General features: G+C 51.9%; 2 protein-coding genes across 8 annotated transcripts; one reads left to right on the top strand and one right to left on the bottom strand.

Moving 5' to 3' along the window:
- Positions 1-1,277: 1,277 nt before the first annotated feature.
- On the bottom strand, positions 1,278-19,514 carry SLC30A3 (solute carrier family 30 member 3). 5 transcript variants are annotated; one of them, XM_047853040.1, is made up of 8 exons: positions 19,407-19,514; positions 10,964-11,037; positions 5,668-5,849; positions 5,047-5,193; positions 4,004-4,202; positions 3,667-3,772; positions 3,274-3,408; positions 1,278-2,102 (listed from the first exon to the last, which is right to left on the bottom strand). In XM_047853040.1, exons 3-8 carry the CDS (start codon positions 5,795-5,797, stop codon positions 1,725-1,727), a joined length of 1,095 nt encoding a protein of 364 aa, XP_047708996.1. In that variant the 5' UTR covers positions 5,798-5,849; positions 10,964-11,037; positions 19,407-19,514; the 3' UTR covers positions 1,278-1,724. The 5 variants fall into 5 exon arrangements, with proteins under 5 accessions (XP_047708996.1, XP_047708997.1, XP_047708995.1 ...); XM_047853041.1 differs by lacking the exon at positions 19,407-19,514 and adding an exon at positions 11,958-11,976; XM_047853037.1 differs by lacking the exons at positions 10,964-11,037; positions 19,407-19,514 and adding exons at positions 4,798-4,951; positions 9,754-9,962 and having other exon boundaries at positions 1,813-2,102.
- Positions 19,515-19,654: 140 nt separating this feature from the next.
- DNAJC5G (DnaJ heat shock protein family (Hsp40) member C5 gamma) lies at positions 19,655-24,197 on the top strand. 3 transcript variants are annotated; one of them, XM_047853398.1, is made up of 6 exons: positions 19,655-19,763; positions 20,563-20,678; positions 20,982-21,195; positions 21,619-21,760; positions 22,260-22,330; positions 22,533-24,197. In XM_047853398.1, the coding sequence occupies exons 2-5, from the start codon at positions 20,566-20,568 to the stop codon at positions 22,310-22,312; spliced, it is 522 nt and encodes a 173-aa protein (XP_047709354.1). In that variant the 5' UTR covers positions 19,655-19,763; positions 20,563-20,565; the 3' UTR covers positions 22,313-22,330; positions 22,533-24,197. The 3 variants fall into 3 exon arrangements, with proteins under 3 accessions (XP_047709354.1, XP_047709353.1, XP_047709355.1); XM_047853397.1 differs by lacking the exon at positions 22,260-22,330 and having other exon boundaries at positions 22,533-24,195; XM_047853399.1 differs by lacking the exon at positions 22,260-22,330 and having other exon boundaries at positions 21,619-21,785; positions 22,533-24,195.
- Positions 24,198-24,235: the final 38 nt, after the last annotated feature.

The following is a 24,235-nucleotide window of genomic DNA, read 5'->3' as shown; positions in this document are numbered from 1 at the left end:
GTTTGATTTTTAAAAGAGAAAATCCACAATCCCTTAAGTTTAAGGGAGGCCTTAATAGTAATAATAATCCTTTAAGTTTGGTTTCTAAGACTAAATCTGTCCAAATATATGATACTTAGGGGCGCCCTTGTGGCTTGGTTGGTTATCTGACATTTGGTTTTGGCTCAGGTCATGACCTCACGGTTCTGGGATCGAGCCCCACGACAGACCAGACTCCATGCTGTAGAGCCTGCTTGGAATTCTCCATCTCTCTCTCTCTCCCTCTGCCCCTCTCCCCCACCCATGCTCTCTCTCTAAAATAAAACAACAACAACAATAATAATATGTATATGATTCTTAAAGGCAAAGGGAGGATAATTGTAAAAGAGGTGCTTGGTGGGGCACCCGGGTGGCTCCGTCGGTTGAGCGTCTGACTTCAGCTCAGGTTATGATCTTGCAGTTCCTGAATTCGAGCCCTGGATTGGGCTCTCTGCTGTCAGCCTGTCAGCGCATAGCCTGCTTCCGATCCTCTGTCCCCCTCTTTCTGCCCCCCCCCCACTTGTGCTCTCCCCAAAATATTTTTTTTTAAAAAGAGGTGCTTGGGGGGCGCCTGGGTGGCGCAGTCAGTTAAGCGTCCGACTTCAGCCAGGTCACGATCTCGCGGTCCGGGAGTTCGAGCCCCGCGTCAGGCTCTGGGCTGATGGCTCAGAGCCTGGAGCCTGTTTCCGATTCTGTGTCTCCCTCTCTCTCTGCCCCTCCCCCATTCATGCTCTGTCTCTCTCTGTCCCAAAAATAAATAAACGTTGAAAAAAAAAATTTTTTTTTAAATAAATAAATAAATAAAGAGGTGCTTGGTGTCCACAGCCCAAAACTGGTCTCAGGATGAGGGCCTCTCCCCCTGACACCTTACACAGCTCAGGAACTAGGCCCACAGCAGCATGTGGTCCAACCACTCTCCCCGGAAGGGACAAAGCTTCTCTATGACCAGCCTGAGGCCATGGTGCCTGCAGGAGTCTTTAGGAACGAGTCTCCAAGATCCCTTGGCTCCCTGCCTCCCAACTTTCTCCTGCAACCAAGCCCGTGGTGTGTGGGGCCTCTCCCTGAGCCAGCGACCCAGGCTGTGAAGTCAGAGAAGGTAATAAAAGGACTGGAGGGTTTTAGCCTACATGGGAATGGATTTTGGAGGGTAGAGAGGGTGGAGGGGCTGGGTAGGAGGTGGGAGGACTGTGGAAGGAAGGTCACTGTGGCTTCATGATTCCTTTAACCCCTCCTGAGGAGTCAGTACAAGGGCTGAGAGATGCAGTTAGACACAAGTTTATTGGTGGAGCTGCAGCGGAGTCCTCCCTCTCTCTGGGATAGCCGAGGGCACAGCACCAACAGAGGGATGGACAGACAGACCCCCAAAAGGACACATGGATGGTGCAGACTCAGAGAGACTATAGCACAGCCACATAGGCACAGAGACACACAGGCCACAGCACCAAGAAACACACACACACGGAGACAAAACCACAGGGCTAGAACACACGGACAAAGTGCGGGCTTTGGGGCTCCTGCATAGACAGAGCGAGGGCCACGTGGGGAGGGGGCCCCTGCTGACCTCCCCCAGGCATAGGCACACCAACAGCACACAGACAGGCAGATGCCCCCAGCCAGCCAGCCAGCCAGCCTGCCACACAGACAAATGAACTGCATGGAGAGGACGCTTGTGCTCCCCAGACCATAGAGTGGGGACTGAGGGCCTTCTACACACCCCCACCAATTGATTCCCATTCAGCCTGACTCCTGCCCGCCCCCCACACCCACTTTGGTCTTGCCCACTGGGGCTGGGGGCTGGGGCGCCGGCAGGTGGAAGGAGGGAGAGAGGAAGGGGTATGGGCCCAGTTCTGTCCCTTTTTGGAGAGCGGGGAGGCAGGTACTGAGAGTCCAGGGCTGAGCCAGGGCCTGGCAGTGGGGTGAGGGCAGGGCCTCGGCTCAGGCCTGGGGGGGCTCCCGGCAGCGCAGGCACTGGGCCATCTCGGGCTGGTACTGCTCAACCTGCAGGGTACAGCTGGAGAATCCAAACCGGGAGTGGAGCTGGGATGTGGCTTCAGCCAGGACAGCTTCAGGGTCGGCCGTGGAGTCTGTGGGAGAGTGATAAGAGGCAGCAGGTTCCCAGGGGAGTCGGGAATCAGGCAGGGGCCAAGATAAGGCCGGGTGAAGGGGGACCCAATGGCTTGCACAGCATTAAAGCCAGGTTTGAATGAGAAGCTTTATTTTCTTTCTGTATTGTATGAACAGCATAAAAATGCCAAAGAAAAGGTTGGGGAGACTCACCCCCTAATCAACCATGCTACCAGGCTAAAACACCAAACCATTCTTATTTTTCTATTCTCTTCTGCTCTTTGACTGTTAACACGCAGCTGTATGTTTCAGCAGCCATAGTACCCGACTTTCCAAGACAATCCAGATGTTAAATATTTTCTCCCATTGTCCCTCTAGAGTTACCATCAACTATCCTACAAAGTATAATATTTTTGGCATCCAAATTGCATGTCTCTGATTGCTTCTTGCATCTGGAAGAAACTCAAAAATCCTTTGTCAGCTTGTGAGTCACCATATATATTTTTAATAGTTGAATCATAATGTAGATATAATTTTACATTCAGCTTTTTTCTCTTAGCTTTATACCATAAACATTTCTCCTAGTTGCCATACAGTGTTCATAATCATCATTTTGAATAGTTCCATGTTACCCCATTGTCATAACTTACCTAACTGTGCCCCGTCACTAGACCTATAGGTACTAGTCATCTGTTTTTTTTTTAAGTTTATGTATTTTTTTTGAAAGAGAGAAAGAGAGAGAGAGAGAGAAAGTGTGTGTGTGTGTGTGTGTGTGTGTGTGTGTGTGTGTGCATGAGCAGGGAGAGGGGTAGAGAGAAAGGGAGAGAGAATCCCAAGCAGGCTCCGCGTTCTCATTGTGGAGCCCCACACAGGGCTCAATCTCAAGAACCGTTAGATCATGACCTGAGCCAAAATCAAGAGTCGGACGCAGAGCCACCCAGGTACTAGTGATCTTTTAAAGGGTTGCTGATTCTCTGCACTACCTCAGAGAGGGGGAAACCTCCCCTCCAGAACACCCTGTCCAGGGTTCCTTGTCTCCAACATGCATGTGTGTGTGAGAGAGATCAAGAAAGAGACAGAAACAGCAATTCAGGCTACCTCCCTAGGTTTGGAAGGGGAGTGTGGGGGGTGGGGTTGGAAGATGGGGGACTGTTTCTAGGAGGTAACTGGATAGGGCCAGTGAGGACTCACCGATAGCCAGGTGTGCGGAGGCAACATGGTAAGTGAGCGTAAGGGACCACAGGTGCAGCTCATGAGTTGCCCGGACTCCTGGCACTGACAACAGTGTGTCCCGCACGGGCTCAAACCCCACACTTCGGGGGGAACCTGCAAACAGCACCCGCCATGCTTACTGCCAGGGCCACTCCTGCCCAAAGGCAGCACCCCCCACCAGACTCTACCTCTCCTACCCTGTACCTGCTTACCATTAACCCCCACAATTCCCCCTGTGCCTGAATCCTCCTTCTAGCAATAGGCCCCAGGGCCTAGACCTTCTCCAAAAATTCTCTTCAGGGAAGAGAGGTGGCTCAGAGCTGGAGGGAGATCAGAGAGGGCCCTGGGCAGGGAGAGTGGCATCTGATTTACCTTCCATAAGGACACGAAGAACATCTCGAAGGGTGGGAGCTGTGGATCCAAGGGCACAGATGGAGAAGAGGAAGGTGCTGATGGGGTCAGCTGCCTTGTACTGAGGCTATAGAGAAAGAGATCTCTAAGCCCAGGAAGCAGGAATATTCCAGTGGAAGATCTAGGGGTGTCTTGGAAAGACAGGACCCGAGAGGCCCCTGAGAGCCCTGCTAAAGGGTAAGGGACCATGACCTGGGGAGCTGGGAGTCGGCGGGGAGGGAGGTCAAGGGTCCTGGGAAGGAGGGGACGGATGTGGAGCTGGGGAAGGCAGGCTGGGGCAGGCTTGCGTGCACAGTACCTTGAAGTAGATGAGGACAGAGGCGGCCAGTACCCCAAGGCTCTGCAGGAGGTCCCCCAGAACATGCACAAAGGCTGCCCGGACGCTGGTGTTCCCCAGGGGCAGGGGCTCCCCCGGCCCCTCCTCCAGCGGTGCATACTCCGCCCCCCTAGACCCGTGGCTGTGGGGGGGCCCGGCCTGGTGCAGCACAAAGGCCATTCTGAGGGGGAAGCAGAGCAGCTCAGCCCAGGTGGCCTGTTTCTGGCCTCCTCTGCCCTATTTCCATGGCTCTCCAACTCACCTCCCCAGGAGCCCTTTCTCCACCTATTGTCTCCCTGTTTTCCCAACCCGGGGAAGAAGACAGCATTGGATAAGAGAGACAAATCGTGCAGCCTGGGGGGAAAAATACCGTACATGGTGGAGGAGACAGGGATTCAGATCCTGACCCTGCTACTTGGACAGCTGTGTGGCCTGGGCAAGTCACACGACCACTTCTTGGGACCTATTTCATTAACTGTACACTAAGGGCGACACAGTCTACCTCATAGGGTGGTTGTGGGCCTTAAATGAGACAGTACTGGATGAAAACCCCCCGCAGAGCAGCTGGCACACAGTAGGCCCTTCATAAATGTCCGCTGACTCTGACGTCTAGGTCTCTCTCCTGTCTGTTCTCAGGCAGCCCTGGGGCAGACAGTTGAGAACCGTGTGTGCGTGTTGCATGCCTGTTGGGGAGGGGAGAGAGCCAGCTCTCCCACCCTGGAGGAGGACCCCTTGCCCTGAACCCCGCATGGTGCCTGCTCCATGCTGGAACGTACAGCAGATTGGCACAGACTGCGATGCTGGCGGTCAGCAGCATTGCACCCCCCTCGATGTGGTAGTCGCTGTGCAGCAGGCGGATGAAGGCCAGGTACAGGAGGATGCCAGTGACCATCCAGAGGGAGACCACGGAGGCCAAAGCCCCCAGAGTCTCTGCAGGGGGAGACAAGCTATCAGAGACCCGCCCGGGACCCTAGGAGGTACCTTCTGGTAAGATCAGAGGCTCACTGGGCCACGCAGGGCCTTACCTGAGCGGTGCCAGCCAAAGGTCATGGTGCGGGTGGCTGGACGGGTTGAGAGCCAAAGGGAGAAGAGGCTGCCCATCATGCTGCCCACATCCGCCAGGAGGTGGGCTGCATCCGTCATGATGGCCAGGCTGTGCGCCAAATACCCACCTGCAAGGGCAAAGCAATGGACGGTCTGGGTCCAGTTGGAAGATATCATGCTCCGTGGTAGTGTGTGTACAAGCACGGAAAGATACTGCGGGGACGTGCACCAAAATGTGAACCGTGTTTTTCCCTGGGGATGAGATTACAGGGAGTTTTTATTTCCTTCTTTTCACTCACCCACGTTTTCTAGTTTTCCTATAATGACACATTTTGATATCAAGAAAATAGGACTTTAAAAAGACCAGCTAATGCCGAGAGGCCAGCCCTGGCCCTCTGCCCCCAGACCTCGCCCTAAATACCCCTCGGTGCTATCCCTCACCCTCTCCCACTTCCAGAGCCCCGAGCACCCAACTCCCCACCCCAGCCATCCCTTTCTCTGCTTGTCCACCCAGGAATATTGTTGGGATGCTCTCTCTGGGTGGAGAGCGGCCGAGGCAGGTGTCGAGAGGATGGGGTCGGAGGAGCTGCTCTCCAACTTACCGACCACCTCCCCGGCCATGAAGACGCAGCACACAGCACAGGCCGCACACAGCTGCCTCTGCGCCTGCAGCCTCTCGGGGGTGAGGCCCGGCGGGGGCAGGGGGTCCCTGTGGCAATGGTGGAAGGGCATCTCCTCAGGTTTAGGTTCCTCAGGGAGGGGCTCCGAGGGCTCTGTGAAGAGACTGAGGCAGGCAGCACAATTCAACCTGGGGCTTGGCTACAGTTGAATCTGTTCCTCACTCCCAGGCCCTCGGTCCCCCAGATGGCCTTCATCAGCTATGGCCCCGCACTCCCTCTGTCTGTCCCCAGGCTTGCTCAAACCCGGGAGCCTCGGGGACAGAGGGCCACATGAGAGATGGGGGCTAAGCAAACAGCTCGGATCCCAGCTGCCCTTTTCCTTTCATACGCAGAGCCACAGAATCTCACAGCTGCAAAGCACCATAGAGGTAGTCTAGTCTAACATTTTATTACAGAAATTACAAGTCTGAGGCTCAGAGAGGGAGAGGACACATGGAGGCCACACAGCTAGTTCATGGTAGAGAGCCGACTCCACCATAACCAATTGATAGGCACCATAAGGCACACAAAGTCAGCAGGATCATGCTGATCTCTGGGAGCTTTTGGTGAACAAATGTGTACCTAAGTACTATGATATGTAGCAGAAGGTAGCTATCGCCATCAGAGCAGTTAAAACAAAGTGCTATCAGTGCTCAGAGGATAGAGGGGTAGAGGAGTCCAAGAGGAACCAGGGAAACAACTGAAGGAGGCACCAAGAGAAGGGCCTAGAAGGATGGGGAAGGTGTTGATAGAGACAGGGTGAACATGCCAAGCAGAGGCAATATGACCAGGTGGTGTCAAAGTGTGAGGCCAGACGAAGCACGTGATCCTGGTCTGAGTGCCTCTCTCCCAGACCCATCTCCTCGTGCCTCCACTCCAGATCCTTCACCTTCTCTATCTAGACATGCAGCTGAAATGTGGCCATTTAAGAGAAGAGTGGAGGGCCGCCTGGGTGGCTCAGGCGGTTGAGTGTCTGACTTCAGCTCAGGTCATGATCTCACAGTTTGTGAGTTCAAGGCTGTCAGTGTGGAGCCCGCTTTGGATCCCCTCTCCCCCTGTCTCTGCCCCTCCCCTACTCACACTCTTTCTCAAAAATAAATAAACATAAAAAAAAAAAAAAAAAGAAAGAAACAGAGAGGAGGTGGAATGTTGGGACCCAAAAAGTCTGAGGATCCAGGCACAGAGAACTAGTGGCCGGATTCCACACTGAGGTTGTCATGGGGAGGACGAAGGACAGACTGCTGTGGATGGGGAGGCAGTGGTAGGAGAGGTGGATCTGGAGTCTGCTACATGTTAGCTGGACCTCAGTCTGACCATAAATGCCCAGTGGAGGCCGCCTTAACTGTACCGTGCCGTAAGCCTCCCTTGATAAGTGAATGGGGCTGGGTCCTCACCTGGGATGCCAGAGCTTGAGCTCGGGCTGAGTTTTAGGCTCTTTCTGGCCCAATTCTCAACCCTAGTACTACCCAACCTGAACCCCAACAAGGCCAGAACCTTCCACAGAACAAAGAACCTAACTGGAAAACACAGTCCTAGAAATACTCATGGAGGTGTGACAAAAATACCCACGAGTGAAAATGAAGGCTCCAGATAGAAATGTGATCACAGCAGTAAAGTGAGGAGGGATGCCTGGGGCCTTCTGGCTAGGGAGAGCTCTGCCAAGTGGGTGAACTGAGGTGTGAGGGAGGTGGTGGGGGGGGACATTTGGTGCTTGTAGGGAAAACTCAAGTGCTGGCAGGTAGGTTAGTTTCTCGGAATTTTCTTCCAAGACTTAGAATCTTGGTGTGTATGATTCTGGGTGTGTTTCCAGAGGAGACAAGGAGGTGAGGGTGGCTTTGAAATCCATCCTCATTCTTCAATGAGGTAGACACATAGTTGGGTGCCCAGGACTCAGGTGGCCAGGCAGTGCACACATAGCGAAGCCCAGTCTAGTGGGGGAGATAGATGTGTCACAAATGACTTACTAGGCAAGGAGGGGTTTGGGCCAGGGGGATTTATGAACAAAGGACTTCGGAGCACCAGGCAGGGAATGATGGACTGTAATGGGGGTGAGGAGAACGTCACAGAGGGAGAGATGTTTAACACGAGACCTAGGTGAAGAAGGGGCTCCGGACACATGGAATGCCAATGACAAGATAAGTGGCTGGGAGTTTTAAGTGTCAGGAGCCAGGGCAAGGGGCTGAGGAGGAAAGTGAGGGCTCAAAGGAACATCAAGGGAGATATACTGATTGATTTCATATATCCTTCCCTAGCCCTGAGATGACCTTGCTGGTGTATATTAGCCTGGGAGGGAGAGAGGAGAGGAGATGGAAGGATCCAGAATAGATCAAGCCACAGAGCCCCTCCAGAGAACTTTAGGGGAGGGGCAGGTAGGTAGGGAAGAGCCTCTTTCAGAAAATACTGCAGGATTTGGTGACTAATGGTCATATGAGAATGAAAATGAGCTGGGAGTCCAAGATGCGGGTCTGGATAGCAAGCAGAGGCTGCGTGGCTTTGGGGCAGTGGGCAAGATGCCTTTTTTGTAAGGCACAGAGTAGCTAGTCATCAAGGTAGCCACCCATCAACAGGCTGCTCCCTTTTGTTATGCATGAATTGGGGACTAAAGAAGCCTCATTGTTGGGGTGCCTGGCTGGCTCTCTCGTTAGAGCATGCGACTCTTAATCTCAGGGTCATGAGTTCAAGCCCCACATTAGGCGTGGAGCCTACTTAAAAAAAAATACATTAAAAAAAAAAAGAAGCTTCATTGTTGGTGTGGGTGTTGGGGGGGGGTTTGTCTACATGCTGTTTAGAGAGAAGGAAAGGCAAGGCAGTTTTCTCTTGCTGGCCCTCTGAAACCCCCAACAAACAACAAATAATAGTGGGGTAGAGGGGAGGGTTAGAGGGGGCGGGTGTGGGCAGGGGACAAAGGCCTGAAGCAGAATCAAAAGGATAGGTGAAGAGATGCCAGTGCCTGGGCTGGAGCCCCCACAGCTGCCCACGTCTGCAGGCCCCTGCAGGAAGGAGTCAGACGGGAAGTCTGTCCTCCCTTCTGTTCATCCACTCCCCCACCCACTCAGGTTTATGGCCCCCACCCAGGGAAAGAGCGAGAAACACACAGAGGCATCACATCAGAGACAAAGGGAAAGGTGTTCGGAGGGAAACAGAACGATTATGAGAAATGAAGAAAGAGGAAAAGCCGGAGAGCCTGTCAAATTTCCGAGACAAACGGACGGTCAGCCAACAGACAAAATGGCCAGTGGAGGTGGCCAGGATGGGCCTGGCGCGGCCGCTCTGAGGGACAAGGCGGACAGAGCTGGCGGGCGCCCGGCGCGGGAGGCCGGCGGGACGCGGAGGAGGTTCTCCGGCCGCCCCCGGCCCGCTGTCCCGGCCGCTCCGCGCGCCTCATTTCACACCTCGCCGCCCCCGGCCCCGTCTGTGCCGAGCCGGGAATACCCCCTGCCGCCCAGACCGCACCTGCTCCTTCCCTGCCACCCCCTCGCTTCCCGGCGGCCGCCGCCCCCCAGGGGCCGGGAAGAACCGCCGTGGAGCCCGGGCCCATGGCCCGGGTGCGCACAGCTGGCCATGGCTGGAGGGGGCGCCCCGAGGCGCACGGAGGGAAGGGCCAGGGGCCTGCAGCGGGGGCTCCGAAGCCTGGGAGGCGAGGTGCTCCCACTGCCAGGGCCCTGGAGCAATGCAGACATCGGGGCACCTGGCGCGGACTCCAGCCCGACGGAGGAGCAGTTACTCGCGGAGAAGTCAGATGCGGCGAGGGCGGCAGAGAGGTCCGGAGGCTTGGGGGACCGGCCGGGGAGCCGTTTTGCGGGACCGAGAAAAAGAAGGTGGCCGGGAGGAGGCAAAGCAGGCTGCTGAGAGGGTCGGGGGGTGCTGGCTATGTAGCCGGAGAGGACAGAGGCGGGCGCCGAGAAGCTGAGGGAGTTGCGGTGCGCCCGGGAGGCCAGCCGGGGCCGCGCCGAGAAAGAGACAAACGAAATGGACGGATGGCATGAGGGTGGCGCCCCCGGGCCGAGGGCCGGCCCAGGTCTGTCCTACCTCTTCAAGCGCAGGCCGCCACCGGCGCCGCCGCGGTCCCGGGGGCTCACCAGGCGAGTGGTCTCCGAGCCCCCTGTGGCAGGAGAGGGCTCCATGTCACCGCGGCCCCGACCGTCTAGGCCCCACTGAAGAAGCGAGAGGCGGGGCCGGCTCTGCACCAAGTCCGAGCGTCCAGCCGACCCCCGGACTCCCCGCAGGGCCGCGGGGCCACCACAGTGGAGGGAACTGCAGCGGCTGTGGCGCCGGGAGTCCGAACTGCAGATCCCGCGGCCTTTGGAGCCCCGCCCCGCGTGGGGCGAGCTCCCCAAGCCCCGCCTCCAGGCTCCCGGGCCTCTCCCCCAAGCCTAAGCCTCACCCCCCGGAGCCCCGCCCCATTGCCAAGGCCCCATTTCCCGGCGCCAGAGCCAGGTGGGGGCGACGCGAGCCCTCTGCGCCCCCGCAGGGTTCTAGAGAACGCCTTATCTCTATAGCCCCACCCCCTGGGTAAACTAGCCCCGCCCCCACCCAAGCTCCGCCTGCCGGCTCCGAGCGGTGTTCCACAAGCCTAGGCACCTCCAGAACAACCGTCTTCTAAGGAACATCCCCCCTTGCAAGCCTGCACGGGGTCGTCGCTCAGCCCCCCACACGGAGGTAGAAACAGGTGTGGGTCCATTATTACCCAGCTCGAGAGAACCAGAAAGTGTGGGGTGAGCAGTGACACATCCTGGAGAACTCCAGGGACTGCGGCCAGAAACCCCTCTGTGGAGGATGTGGGGTCGGAATTTGTAAGCAAAATCTGCTGCCAAGCACTGTACCGCTCATTATCATTTATTTTTATAGAGACATTGGGTGACAAGCTTCCTGCTCTCCTCCAATCCATTACTATCCCTATTTTTCGGATGAGTAAACTGAGTTGCCGAGGAAGAAGCATCTAAGGTCATGCAGCTGGTGAATAAAAGGCTGGGACTGGAGCCCCCTCCTCTTTCCCTCTCCAGTTCTGGGCGCTGCGCTGGCGACTGAAGAGAGCGCGCGTCGCAGTCTTGTCACTCAGGCTGGGGCAACCGGAGGAGGAAGGAGCCATGCCACCTCTCTGGTCACAAGCCACTGTTCTTGGAGGGAAGCTGCAGCTTGTCAGCAGGTGATTCTTTACCTCTGAATCCCTAGCACCTGGCGGGGCATTACCTCATTTTGCCTCATTTTAACGGAAGCCCCAGGGGAAGGAGTGACTTACAGCAAAGTGGGTGGCCAAGCCTGGAGTCAAACCTTCAAACGTTCAATGCTCTCTGCCCCTCACACCTGCGGCCACTGTAGGATGAAATGGGGGTGGGGATTGCAGTGTGCCCTCCAAGCTGTGACACTCTGTGAAGAGTCTGGAGGAGGAGGGAGAAAAGTGAGCTTGGAAGGAGAAGCGTGGAGGGTGGGAGTGGTTGGTGAGTCCGGCAGAGAAACCCATTAATCAATGGGCACCCTTCATGAGGAACACACTGGGGGGTCCGTCATGTAGGGTTCTGGGAATAGACACCTAGCCCCGTTATTATCCCAAACATTGCGACCGCGTGTACACCCCCAAATAAACCATCAAACAAACATCAGGAGCACGTGCCAGATAGAGTGGTTGGAAGAGATGGGGTTAACCCGGGAGAGCTTCGCGGAGGAGGTGAGGCTTGAACGGATTAGGCAAGCTGGGCGGCGGGCTGGCTGTTCGGGCGGGGGAGAGTGAGGCCCTTGCCAAGGTTTGCGGGCGGCGTGCGCTAAGGGAGCGTAGTGCTCCGGGGAACGGTGCGGAACGTTAGAACCAAAGGGTCTGCACTAGCCCTCGGCGCCGCGTCTCCACCCACGCCGCGCCGAGGGCCAGAGCACCCTCCCCCAGACTCCCCGCGGAAGGCCCAGGCCAAAGCCCACGAGTGAGGGTGGGGGTCCTTTCTCCCTCCAACCTCCCCTAGAGGAGTGGGGCCTCAGCTCCTTCCTAAGGTCGTGGGGGTGCAAACTGAGATAGCAAGAGGGGAAGCCACCAGCCAAGGTCACCTTGTAGGTGCTTGTTAGAGCGGGGTGGAACTCAAGCCCAGCCCGCCTGGGTCAGGGCCCTGGCACGTCCCTCTTGGCGCCGTCGGTTTTCAAAACTCTGAATCGGGCCTGGGGCTTCCCCATTTCTGAGACCCCGCCCCCCGGAAGTAGGATGCGGAGAGGCCACCGCGCACTCCAGGGCTGGGATGCTGTAGTCTCACCCGAAGCAGCCGGGGCAGGCAAGCTCGAGAATGGGGACAAACAGCGGACCCCTGGGCGGGGAAGGGGCTTCTTCTAGCCGTGCCTCAGCAGATGACGACAACAGGGGACCTAACAACAATGGCTTCCTCTGGGGGATTTCCCTTCCTGGGCAGTCCACAGTGCGCAGACAGCAGTCCCGGGTTCCCGAGAGGGGGCGCAGACGCCGGCACACGCCCGCCCCGCCACAGGGCAGGGAGCGAGCAGGCGGCGGGGAAAGAAGCGTGGGAGCAGGTGGATTACAGGGCTGCCCTCTGCCGCGCGGCTCCCTAGGTGTTGGGCCTTGGAACGTGCCGCCTCCAGAAACCGAGGGCACCAGCGGGGAGAATACCAACAGTTGCCTGTGCTTGGAAATTTATGCAAGAAAAGCCTGGCAGCGAAAGAGACTGCTTGCACCTGTTTCTCAAAGAGCCACCAAGTGGCCCTATGAAAATCTTTGCAAAGGGTCCTCTTGAATGCCAGGTCTGAGAAAGGCATTCTACACCTGGTTAGGAGCTACGAAAATTATGCAGGAGTTAGAAGGGCAGCTTAGGGCTGGCCGTAAGGAACTGAAATCTTGTAAGAACTATTCATTCAACATTTACTGAACACTTATTTCTTGCCATGTACTTTGTTAGGATAACTGAGGAGTCCTGGTGAACAAGATAGGTGCATTTCCTCCCCCTTCTGGCTTTAACGTGATTGCAAGAGATTTCTATTCTGCAGTCTTTGGTTACTGATTTACCCACATGTTCTTAATGTCTGTCCTGTCCTGCCTCAGGTATCAATTTTCTCTAAGGAGATTCCTTAGGCCACTTTGAGTCCCAAAGGGCTGAAGGAGACAGGAACCCCTGGAACTTCCCAGGAGGATAGGTCGGTGGTAGAGCAGAGGGTGGGAGAACGGGTCAGAAGGCAGCTTCAGGGAACCCAGCCTGGACCAGTTCATACTGAGAGAGAAAGAGAGCAAAGTCCAGCCCTGAAGCCAGGATTTAGGCTGGGCTTGAGATCTCAGACGAGATTTGGAATCCAAGCACGCAGGCAAGGGGTTAATTAACACTTGAAAGGTCCAAGCCAGGCTGAAAGGTATGGGCAGAGGTAAAGAGGGCATCCAAATTCTGCTCAGGTGTTACCTCCAGGAAGCCTTTCGGGCTTCCCCACCAGGCTGAGTTATGTGCTGTTTTCTGGTGCTCTCAAGGGCTGCTGTGCTTCTGTGCTGGCAGCACTCAGCACATTGAAACAAAATGATTTGCTCCGCCGTCTCCTCACTAGAATACAAGCTCCCTAAAGGCAGGAATTATCTTTCTCATCACGGTGTCCCAAGCGCCCCCTAGTGGCTGACACACAGTCCTTGATGAAGCCATCCCAGGAAAAAGGAGCTGGTTGTTGGGAGTGGAAGAAAGCTGGAGAAAGCAGGATTTTAGTTGAAGATAGACAGGATGAACGAGGGCTGCAGCTTAAATGTCACCTCCTCCGGGGGTACTTTCCTGACCCCCAGCCTAGGTTAGTTCTCATGTTACACATTCTCACTGCACACTTCGTTTTCTTCCTCAGCATTTATCAGACTGTAATTACATCTTTATTTGGGAATTGTTTCTTCACTTGGCTTCCAGCGTACCCTAATCTGGTTTTTCTCCTATGTCACTGGCTGTTTATTTTCAGTCTCCTTTGCTTGTTCCTCATCTTCTCAACCCTTTAATGCTGGAGTGGTCCAGGACTTGGTCACCCTCTTGTCTTTCTACACTCCCATAGAGATATCTAGTCTCAAGCCTTAAAAATACTATCTAGAAACCACAGAAAGCAATGGTTGTTGAAGCTCAATGGTAGGTAGATGGGGGATCACTGTGCCATTCTTTTTTTTTTTTTTTTTAAATTTTCTATTTCAAAGAACTTAATAAGGGGGCACCTGGGTGTCTCAGTTGGTTGAGCGTCAGACTTCAGCTCAGGTCATGATCTCGCCATTCCCGGGTTCAAGCCCCATGTCTGGCTCTGTGCTGACAGCTCAGGGCCTGGAGCCTGTTTTGGATTCTGTATCTCCCTCTCTGTCTCTGCCCCTCCCCTACTCGTGTTCTGTCTCTGTTTCTCTCTGTCTCTCAAAAATAAGTAAACATTAAAACGTTTTTTAATTAAAAGACCTTAAAAAAATAAAATGGCATCTATACGATGATCTCCAGATCTCTCATTGAACTTCAAACTCAAATACCCAAATGTCAACTTGACCTTACCTCCTTAACATCTAATAGGCATCCCCAGTTTCATTGGTCTAAAACCAAATTCCTGATTGTCACCCCATCCCAAATCTTTTCTTTCAGCTGTCCTCCCATGTCTGAACATGGTGGCTCTGTCCTTTCATTTGCTTAGGCCAGAAACCTTAGAATCACCGTTGATGCCTCTATTTTCACCCCACATCCAATCTGTCAGCAAATCCTGCACCCACCCTGGTCCAAACCACCATCATCTATCTTCTTGATTATTGCAGTAGCCTCTTTGGTTGTCTTCCTTTTTCCACCTTTATTGCCCTACAATCTAGTCTCAATCCAGTGACTAGGCACCTAGGCCAGGTCCATCACCTCCTCACGTCACTCAGTACCAGCCAAAGGTTTTCCAATTGCCTACAAAGCCCTATAGGCCCCTTGTCTCATTTCATATTACTCCCACCTCCCTCCCCAGCCACTGTGGCGTTCACGCAGGTCCTACAATATACCAGGCATTCTTCCACCTCAGGACCTTTGCATTTCCTCATCTATATGTAATGCAATCTGTCAGATGTCTTTATGACCCACCTGAGGACCTGCTTTAGGTCTTGATTCAAATATCACCTTTACCACCTCTCTCTGCTTATCCATTTAAAAACTGCAATCTTGGGGTGCCTGAGTGGCTCAGTTGGTTAAGTGCCTGACTTTGGCTCAGGTCATGATCTCACAGTTCATGAGTTTAAGCCCCGCGTCAGCTCTCTGCTGTCAGTGTAAAGCCTGCTTCAGATCCTCTGCCCCCTTTCCCTTCCCCTACCTATGCTCTCTCTCTCTCAAAAATAAAATAAACATTAAAAAAAAAGATTTTATTTTTAAGTAATCTCTACACCCAACATGAGGCTTGAACCTACAACCCCAAGATCAAGAGTTGCCTGCTCCACCGACTGAGCCAGGCAGGCACCGCTGAATTATAGTGTTTTAATCAGACTGCTTTCCACCTAGCCCTTAGGGATGAGCTCATTTTATGGAGGTAATAGTTTTTATTAGAAATACTGAAGGAGAAGAAGTGAGACAGAAAATTTCAGAGTTCTGACTGTTTAGGGAGCCCTGGCAGGGATATTTTGGATAGTGAGAGGGCATCATGAGGGTACTGCGTAGGGAAACAGGGAAAGGGGGTTCTAAGAGGCTGAGAGAAGGATATAGAAAGGGGATAGAATGACAATTTGCAAATCTTCCTAGAGGAAGGATCTTGGGTTTTCCCTTCTTCTCAGAAACAAAATGAAAACCAGCTTCTCTCTTTACAAAATTGGGAGGTGATCAGATGGAAAGGATGATGATGATGGTGGTGACAATGACAATGACAACACAGCACTTACCATGTGCCAAGCACTGTTCAAATTAAATATTTAGTCCTCCTAACAACCCTAAGAGGTACACACTACTATCAAAGTTGTAGAGGTGAGGTGGCTGTGCTCTGTCAGTCTGCCCTTAGGTCTGCAGTCTGGGCACAGAGGACAGGGGTATGCAGCAGCCTCTCTGGCTGGAAGCCCTCCACCTCCCACCCCAGGCTGTCTGCCCCAGGGACGACAGGCAAACAAACTGGGCCAATGATGTTTCTGGGCACATGAAGTGAGCAAGCCTCCAACTGGAGGGAGGTAAAGAAGGACATTACCTGACATCATGAAAGGAGGTGAATGTCAACTACAACTTTGATCTCTCTCTAGACCTCAGTTTTAAAGTGAGAAGGGAGCTGGCGTGTATAAGGAGCAGTCACAGCACAGACACTTAACTTAGAAGACTTAGGTTAGGTCTGGACCTTACTGGTTGACTCTGAGCAAGTCAATCCTTCTCTCTGGGCCACACTTCCCTCAATTACAAAATGAAGGCATTAGATGGGAGTTAAGACTCGAGGTCTTTTCCAGCTCAAAAACTATACAATTCTAGAACCTAGTGGCTGGGTATGACAAATGATGATCTCTCTCTCCCACTGCATATGCTCAAGAGCATGATATTTTGGGTATAAATATGCCAATGTCTGCTGTCTGTCTGTATATGGGTATTCCAGCTATATGACTAAAACTTTAGCTGTTTGTGGGTAAATAAGGGATGGTTCTGTCTCCAGGAGAGACCAAATGGCTCTGTGAGATAGTAAACTATAAGATCAGTGACTTAAGGGCAAATGATTCTAGAAAAGGTTTTAGTTTGAAATCATTCTTTAGCATAGTTATTTTTTTGTTTCTGTTTTTTCTGTTCTTTTTACAGCAAGTCTAATTTGGTTTTGACATCAACCCTGTGGAGGCACAGGTTTTAACAGAAGAGGGAAAAGAATCTCAGAGATTAAGTGACTTGTTCAAGATCACACGGCTCACTGGAGCCAGAGCCAAAACCAAGGTCTAAGGCTTCTGATTCTGAGATTGTGTGTTCTTCCTGGTACTGTGCTGGGTGTTAGAAGAGACCATGTGCAGAGAAAAAGAGCCACAAGGGGTCTGTTTCTAGGTGAAGGCAAAGTGAAGAGGCGAAGGATGCCAGGCTGACTTACCTGCTTTATTCCCATTTCTGCAGCCTGCTGGCTGCAGTGTCTTTTCATTCAGAGGAGAGGCTCAGAAGACTTAAAGATAATGGCTATTTCAAGAGCCAGCAAACTATGATTAGAATTAATTAGAATGTCAGAGGGCAATGATAAGAAGTAATAACATTCTGGAGCCTCTGGCAAGATCTGAAAGATATTTACTAACTCTTCTCAGAACCTAATTTGCCCTCTTTCTCCGGGCTCACTTCTATGAAGCAGGGATGTGATCACAGCACCTCTCATGGTTGCTGTGAGAATCAGAAGATATTATTAGGTTAAAGTACCTCTGAAAAGACACACAACATTTGCTTATTCATTCAACCTACTGACATTCATTGAGCACCTACAATATCCCAGGAACTGTGTTAGAAACTGGAGGAAGACTAAGACAAACAAGGAGCTCAGAATCACCAATACTATCTCCCCTGCTGCCTTATTTTTCTTAACTCCTTATGTCTCTTCTTGTCCAGGATCATATGAGGAAAAGAGGCACTGAGTCTTCCAATTCCCCAGCTAAGTGCTTCTGCCCTAGGGAATTCTTGCTATGGCTCAACCTCTAGGCCGACATTGCACCAGCAGAGGGCTCCCCCTACTGTAGCTCATCCAACAAATCATTAACTCACTTGCTGTGAACCAGGCATGGCTCTAGGTGCTGGGGAGACAACGGTGAACAAACATAAGGTCCCTGCCTTCATAGAGTTGTATTTGTTGTATTTTGTACTAGGGAAGGCAGACCTTAAACAAATGAACACACAAATAAACATACATTCACAAATCATGGTGAAGGTATTATGAGGTAGGGAGAGAGAAGTGGAACTCAATTTAGAAGGCCTGAGGATGGCATGCCTGGGTGGCTCAGTCAGTTAAATGTCCGACTGTTGATCTCAGCTCAGGTCTTGATCTCAAGAGTTGTGAGTTTAGGCCCAACCAGTTCTGCAATAGGCATGAAGCCTACTTAAAAAAAAAAAAAGGGGGGGGTGGGGGGGGTGTCTGGGTGGCTCAGTCGGTTAAGTGTCCGACTTCAGCTCAGGTCATGATCTCACAGTCTGTGAGTTCGAGCCCCACGTCGGGCTCTGTGCTGACAGCTCGGAGCCTGGAGCCTGCTTCGGATTCTGTGTCTCCCTCTCTCTCTGCCCCTCCCCTGCTCATGCTCTGTCTCTCTCCGTCTCAAAAATAAATAAAAATATTAAAAAAAAAAAAAAAAAAGCCTATCTGAGGATACATGAAGCTGAGATCCTAGAAGGATGAGAACTCAGCTAGCAAATAGCCGGAGGAGGAATCCTCCAGGCAGACTTAGGCCCTTGATGTGGGAAGGAACATGGTGCCTTCAAAGAACTGACAGAAAAGCAGTGCAGCAGAGACCAGAGCAAGCACAACAGTGATGCTTAACAGTGCTTAACAGAGCTAGAGTAAGAGGTGGGGGCCAGACCACGCGGGGCCTGGAAAGTAAGTGCTCTGCACTTCTGGTGCCTTCTCCTGTCTCCCCAGTGTAAAGAAACAGCCTGGGTTGGTCTACTAGTCCTGACAACCATGATGGTGATGAAAGGATGGAAGTTAGCTAGGGAAATGTATCATAGTACGAACCACCAAAAAAAAAAAAAAAAAGAAAAAAAATTGTCAGCTTCAGCTCCTTTGCTTTAGGTGATTAACCTATAAACTCCTCTTACCCAGAATCTATCAACCGGGTAACTGGGTGGTTGATGCCAAAGATTTTCATCCCCACCCCATACGCTGATCACAGATCTACAGAAATAAATTTGTTAATTCACTGGTCATTGTGCCTATAGCATATGGACTCCTTAGTTGACTCGGATGGCTCACATCTCTTGGGATGGATACTGATTTACCACTTAAAACCTAGAAGAGGATGTAAATGTGCACAGAAGACCGTATAAAGGGAAGAGAGTGATAAAAGCCACATGAGGTATAACAGAGAAATATTATTGAAATAACAAAGCTCTTTCAATCACATGTAATGGAAGCCATTGAGTGCTCCTCTGTAAAGAACACCGAAATTAAGAAGTCTTAAATTATAAGTGGTGGAAAGACTGCCTCCTATAGGAGATCACAGGAAGTGAAGTCAGGTGGAGATTGGTGCTCTCAAGCCCTGCCTGTGGGGATGTAAATTGGTACCTGTGGTACCTTTCTGGGAAGAAAGTTGGCAACAAGGACTAAGAGTCTCAAAAAATTTTACTTTGACCTATTAATTTCCCTTCCAGGAATCCACCTCAAAGGAGCAGGGAAGAGATTTATTTGAAGATTTATAGATAAGAATTTTCATTATAAGGTTTTTACACTAGCAAATGGCTAGGAACAACTTAAGTATCCAAGCTGGATTATATAAATACATTATGGCACATCCTCATGATATAATAGTATTTAAATGAAGTTTTTGAAGAACAGTAGTGACTTTTGGAAATGTTCAAGCTATCGTTTTAAGGGAATGTGCAAATTAGTAATTACAATATAGTAATTGCTTTGACAGAGCAAGGTGGGAACAACTGGGGGAATGAAGGAAGGATTCCCAGGAATACCGACCTTCAAGAGGGTCTTACAGGATGTGTAGGAGTTTCCACGTAGAAGGGAAAGAAAGGACGAAGTGGAGGCCCCTAAATTCTGCCAAAAAAGACTGGGAAGTGAATACACCTCTTGAGAAAGGATTGCAGGAGCCATACCTCTCACACAGCCACAGCGAGCAAGCCCATCATCTTAACCGAGTCGTTCAGCCGATCAGGACTGGTGATCCCCTCCCACGGGAGAAGGGATGGCCCTGGAGGCCACGCCCAACGGAAGTACTGGGGGGGCGTCGCGGCCCGCGGGGCTGATCCCTACGCCCAGGCTTCCTTGTGAGTGAAATAAGTCCCAGCCTCCACGCAGCCTCATCTTCCAGATTTTCCGGCGGCGCCAAAAAGCGACCCGGAAGGTTGGCGCGGCGCACAAGCGCGGTTGCCCACTGGACTTCGGCGGTGTGAAGTTTCACACCCGGATGGAGGTTGTGCGAGGGCTCCCCAGCCGAGGAGGGCGACTCTGAGGTAGAAGTAGAGCGCCAGGCCGGGTGCGGAGTCCACACAGAGCCAGAGGGCTCTGGGAACCAGAGCATTACCTTCCGAGCCTGTGGCCTTGGCTGCCTCCCACCCTCTGGGGCCCTGCTCCCTGGTCCCTGTCTGGTCGGCCCCCGCAGCTACTCCTTTCGCTTGGGACTTCATCCCTGGAGTCACCCCTGTGTTCTCCCCGCTGCCCGCGCTCCGAGGTTTGAGAGGGGAGGCTAGGGAGAAGAAGGCCTCTGGCCTAGCTGCAGCAGCGTCCTCCGGCCTGGCTTTTGGGACACCTCACTTCTCAGGTGGCTCAGGCTTTGGTCTGAATTGTTTCTCTCTTGGGAATTGTGCATCTCCCCGATTCCAGACCCAGCCTGCACGAGGACTGGGCTGCCGTGGTCTTTCCAACGCCACAGTGAGCTTGGACAAGCCGTCTCTTCCGGGACTAGTCGTTCTGGACAAAATCCGCTTCTTCCCGTGGTTTGGGCCTTCCCTTGCTTACACCTCTCCGCGACGCGGGGTGTGTCTGGAGGGCTGTGTCGCTGAAGGGAAAGGGCTGTGGCTGGGAAATGTGAGGAGCCGTTTCCTCTTTAAAATTTGAATTTGGATGTCCTTTCTGGTCACCTGCACTCTCCTGCTAGTCACAGAGCCCGCTCACTGTTGTCTTGCGCTTGTCCCTTTGTAGTCATTTTACTTGACTGGCCAATGAAGGCATTGGGTTTCCTGTCACTAGGAGTCTCACTTCTCCGTGGCCTCCCCTGTGGCAGTTCTCACAAATGCATCTCCTCTGACCCAGATCATGGCTCATTTGGATGAAGCGGCCCACCGGCTGTCCAAAAGTGGCACAACCCTCTATGCGGTGCTGGAGCTTAAGAAGGGCGCCTCACCCGAAGACATCAAAAAGACCTACAGGTTTAGACTTCAGCCTCTTTCTAAGCCCTGGGATTTCCCCCCCTTAAACCCTTCTCTTTCTACCTTGCTTTCTGACCCATTTTTAAACCCTCGAGCCCTCACTTTGGGTCAGACAGGGCCATCATCCATTTCATTGTGGCGTGGGACAGAATTTAGACCTGGGTTGCTTGCCTCCATCCTTGGCACCACATCTCATGCATTCTTTCTTCACATCCAAAGGCCTGTCCCTGTCGTTCATCCTGCCCTCCCTCCCCAGCCATTCCCTAGCCATCCTCTCCCTCCTTTTGCGTATTGCCTGGGTAGGAACCTGGCCTTGAAGTATCATCCAGATAAGAATCCAGGGGATGCTCAAGCAACAGAAATATTCAAAGAGATCAACACAGCCCACTCCATACTGAGTGACCCCAAGAAGCGGAAAATCTACGACCGGCATGGCTCGTTGGGAATATATATATATGATCACTTTGGCGAAGAAGGCGTCACTTACTATTTTACACTGAATAGTTGTTGGTTCAAGGTATACAATTCTTCTAGTCCTTTAAGAATAAGGAAGGGGGCGCCTGGGTGGCTCGGTTGGTTAAGCGTCCGACTTCAGCTCAGGTCACGATCTTACAGTCTGTGAGTTCGAGCCCCGTGTCAGTCTCTGTACTGACAGCTCAGAGCCTGGAGCCTGCTTCAGATTCTGTGTCTCCCTCTCTCTCTGCCCCTTCCCCACTCATGCTCTGTCTCTCTCTGTCTCAAAAATAAATAAAAACATTAAAAAAAAAAAAAGAATAAGGAAGGAGGGGTGACCCTCCTCTTCTTGGAGAGCTAAGCCTCCTCTCCTAGGACAAATGCTTCTCTCTCTTATTTTCTGGGTGCTGGGGGGATTCAGGGAGGGGAACTGGAATGGAAATCTAAAAGAACTGCTGGGTCAAGGCCATTCTTTCCCACCTTTCAGACACTTGTCCTCCTGTGTGCTCTGCTCACCTGTTGCTGTTGCTGCTGCTGTTGCTGCTTTTGCTGTGGAACACTTAGGCCACCATCTGAGGACGTTGCTAGAAGATATCAGCAGAATGTCCAGAATCAGCCTCCCAGGTCAGGTGAGGACCATAGACAGGGCCTGAGGTAAGAACTGGATTAGGAATGAAAGAATAGTTGGGAGTGAAACCGTGAACCCCTAATATGGGAGACTCAGGTCAGTATTGAGGCAAAGTGAAGAAAGAGAAGGGGATACACCCGGTTTCTGAGGGGCTTTTGCCGCCGACTGACAATTTGAATGTAATATCGGCCTCTCATGACTGTTAGGCTAAGGAACTGGGAGTCGGGGGGAGTTAAGGTAAGGAATGGGTGGGAGAGTGCCTAGAAAAGGCAATAGTTGGAGACAAGCTAGAGGATGAAGTTTACTGCCTTTACTCTAAAGGAAGATGACGTGCCAGATTATCCCCGCCCCAAGCAGTTAATTTTGTGTGGCTTGACTGAAGTTTACTGTAGTGCCACCTAGTGATGCTGACGAGTAACTGCAAAGTGATGCTTTTCTCACCCCGGGACTAAAAATTGTTATTAATTGTTGATATATGTGGTTTTCAAATTCCACCATAGGAAACAAAAGAAATTTTAGAAGAGAGGACGATGATAATGAATTTAATGGCTAAAAGATTAAGAGGAATGAGGTACCTATGAAAACTGAAATGCAGCCAGAATCAAGGGATAAGAAAAGAAACATAGACTAACTTCTGATGAGTCATTAGTAGAAAGTTTATATTTTATACTGTGGATTTCATGTGTTTATATCCTTACCCACAGAGGGCTTGCTTTAAATTCTGGATCATCATTCCTTCTTGTTAGTAAGATGCCAACTTCTTTTGCCCCCAGGTGCTGACCCAGTGAGGGTGCCTTCTGCCACCCAATCCACTGGACACACCGAAGAGAGGAGCAAGTAGCCCTGTCCTGACATTGACCCTGATTTGCCCCTCTTCTTATAAGAATCCAAACTTCGGAAGCATTGATGGCATCTATCCTAGTGACGATGCCACCTCTGTCCTTGATGGTATCACTGACCCTGGCAATACAGGGTCACCCAGCCACTCTTCTTTTTAGCTCCAGTCCCAATTTTAATCTGTTTAGAGAGCAGCCTTCCCGTCCCTACCCTTATGAGGTCTCAGGCAGTGGTGACAGACTTTTCCCCAGCATTCTTTTTCCTGTGCCTTCCTTGGGATTTGAGCCAATTTCAGCCGGTAGGGTCCCTTAGCTGCTTGCAATATCTCCACCAAGATCCTGATAAGTGAGCAGGGTGGATCCTTTCCCAGAGCTACTATAGCAGCTAACCTCCTTTGTTGCACCTCTGCACCAAGAACTCTAACCATCAGCCTCATTCCTATGCCAGCACACCTTTCTGGGGCTGGTCTCACGTTCTTCTGGTGCCCATGCACTTGTCGCTGTCAGCCTTATTCCATGCCACCATGAATCAACCCGGGCAAAGTATGAATGCATTTGAGATGTAGGGGTAGTTCTCCCACCTTTGGATTCTCCCTGGACTACACCACAGCACAGCATGCCTTAGCATGGGTCCTATGAGTTAGCTGAAGCTCACATATCAGTGCCTGCTTGCCTTCATCCTTTTCACCATGTCTTGTGCAAGCTGATCCTCATATATTTTGTTCTTAAAACAGGGGTGTGAAACATGTGATAGGGAGAAGATTATACTTTTCCAGACCCTTTTACCACTCATGCCTCTTCACACTGCCTGTTTGGTATAGTCTCCACACAATTTATTTTCCTGTCCACCCAAGGTCAAAGCTAGTAACTCCTCAAACCTCTCTCCTGACTGGGAGAAGGGGTAAAGAATGTCAATAAATAAAAGAGCTTTTGTCCAATCCCAGTGCATCTGTTGGGCCTAAGAAAGACTAATTGTGCCTGGGATCGAGCAAAAGGCCCGGGGAGAAAAAGACAGAGGGCCAGTGCTCACATCTGAGACCAGCCTGCCTTGGAGAGGAGGAGGCCAGGACAACTGTAGAGTTGGGGCAGAGACTTCCCGGAGCCTTGTGATTATGATTTTGTCAGTGCTCTAAAATTTCCCCAGAGACCAATTCCCCTGGTACCCAAAATAGGTTCCTGGCACTCAGGTCCCTTCTGCTCAGCTCAACTTCTCTCGATTTCCTAACAAATTTAAAGTCCTTGGAGTGGCTCCAGTGATGTGTTCATGGACCAAATTCCCACACTTTTTCAGAGGCACGCTCATGAGGTCGTTCCAGGCCCTGGTGCGACTGCCAGCTCTAGCCTCCTTAGCTTTTTTTTTTCCCTAGGGTGGTATAAGAAGGTTCTGGGCAAGAACAACAATGGACCAGAAGTGTTGGACCAGAGCCTTTCTCTCTAGTCGCCAATGCCCCTGTTCTGATTTATAGGGATCAGCAGAAGAAGGTAAAGGTCACTGGCTATGCCTTGGAGGCAGAAACTTTCACTGACTGTAGGTCTGGTGAGATCTTTCCTGCCATCCTGAGTCACGTATGGCTCCTCTCATCCAGGCCAGTTTAGATTGTGTATCACTGCCATGGAAGAAGAGCCCAAGGCAGAGCATG

The sequence above is a fragment of the Prionailurus viverrinus genome, chromosome A3 (genome assembly GCF_022837055.1).
Source record: "Prionailurus viverrinus isolate Anna chromosome A3, UM_Priviv_1.0, whole genome shotgun sequence".
NCBI lineage: Eukaryota > Metazoa > Chordata > Mammalia > Carnivora > Felidae > Prionailurus > Prionailurus viverrinus.
This window is presented reverse-complemented; position numbering and strand designations above follow the sequence as displayed.

What these genes read in the sequence shown, in the direction of transcription:
- SLC30A3 (XM_047853036.1), bottom strand. Translation starts at nt 9,848, where the DNA reads ATGGAGCCCTCTCCTGCCACAGGGGGCTCGGAGACCACTCGCCTGGTG. An exon ending in CTGTCCTCATCTACTTCAAG is followed by an intron (nt 3,773 to 4,003) that starts GTACTGTGCACG and finishes CTTTCTCTATAG; the next exon opens with CCTCAGTACAAGGCAGCTGA. An exon ending in TCTTCGTGTCCTTATGGAAG is followed by an intron (nt 3,409 to 3,666) that starts GTAAATCAGATG and finishes TGCTGTTTGCAG; the next exon opens with GTTCCCCCCGAAGTGTGGGG.
- DNAJC5G (XM_047853397.1), top strand. Translation starts at nt 20,566, where the DNA reads ATGGCTCATTTGGATGAAGCGGCCCACCGGCTGTCCAAAAGTGGCACA. An exon ending in GACATCAAAAAGACCTACAG is followed by an intron (nt 20,679 to 20,981) that starts GTTTAGACTTCA and finishes TTGCCTGGGTAG; the next exon opens with GAACCTGGCCTTGAAGTATC. An exon ending in GAATCAGCCTCCCAGGTCAG is followed by an intron (nt 21,761 to 22,532) that starts GTGAGGACCATA and finishes TTTTGCCCCCAG; the next exon opens with GTGCTGACCCAGTGAGGGTG.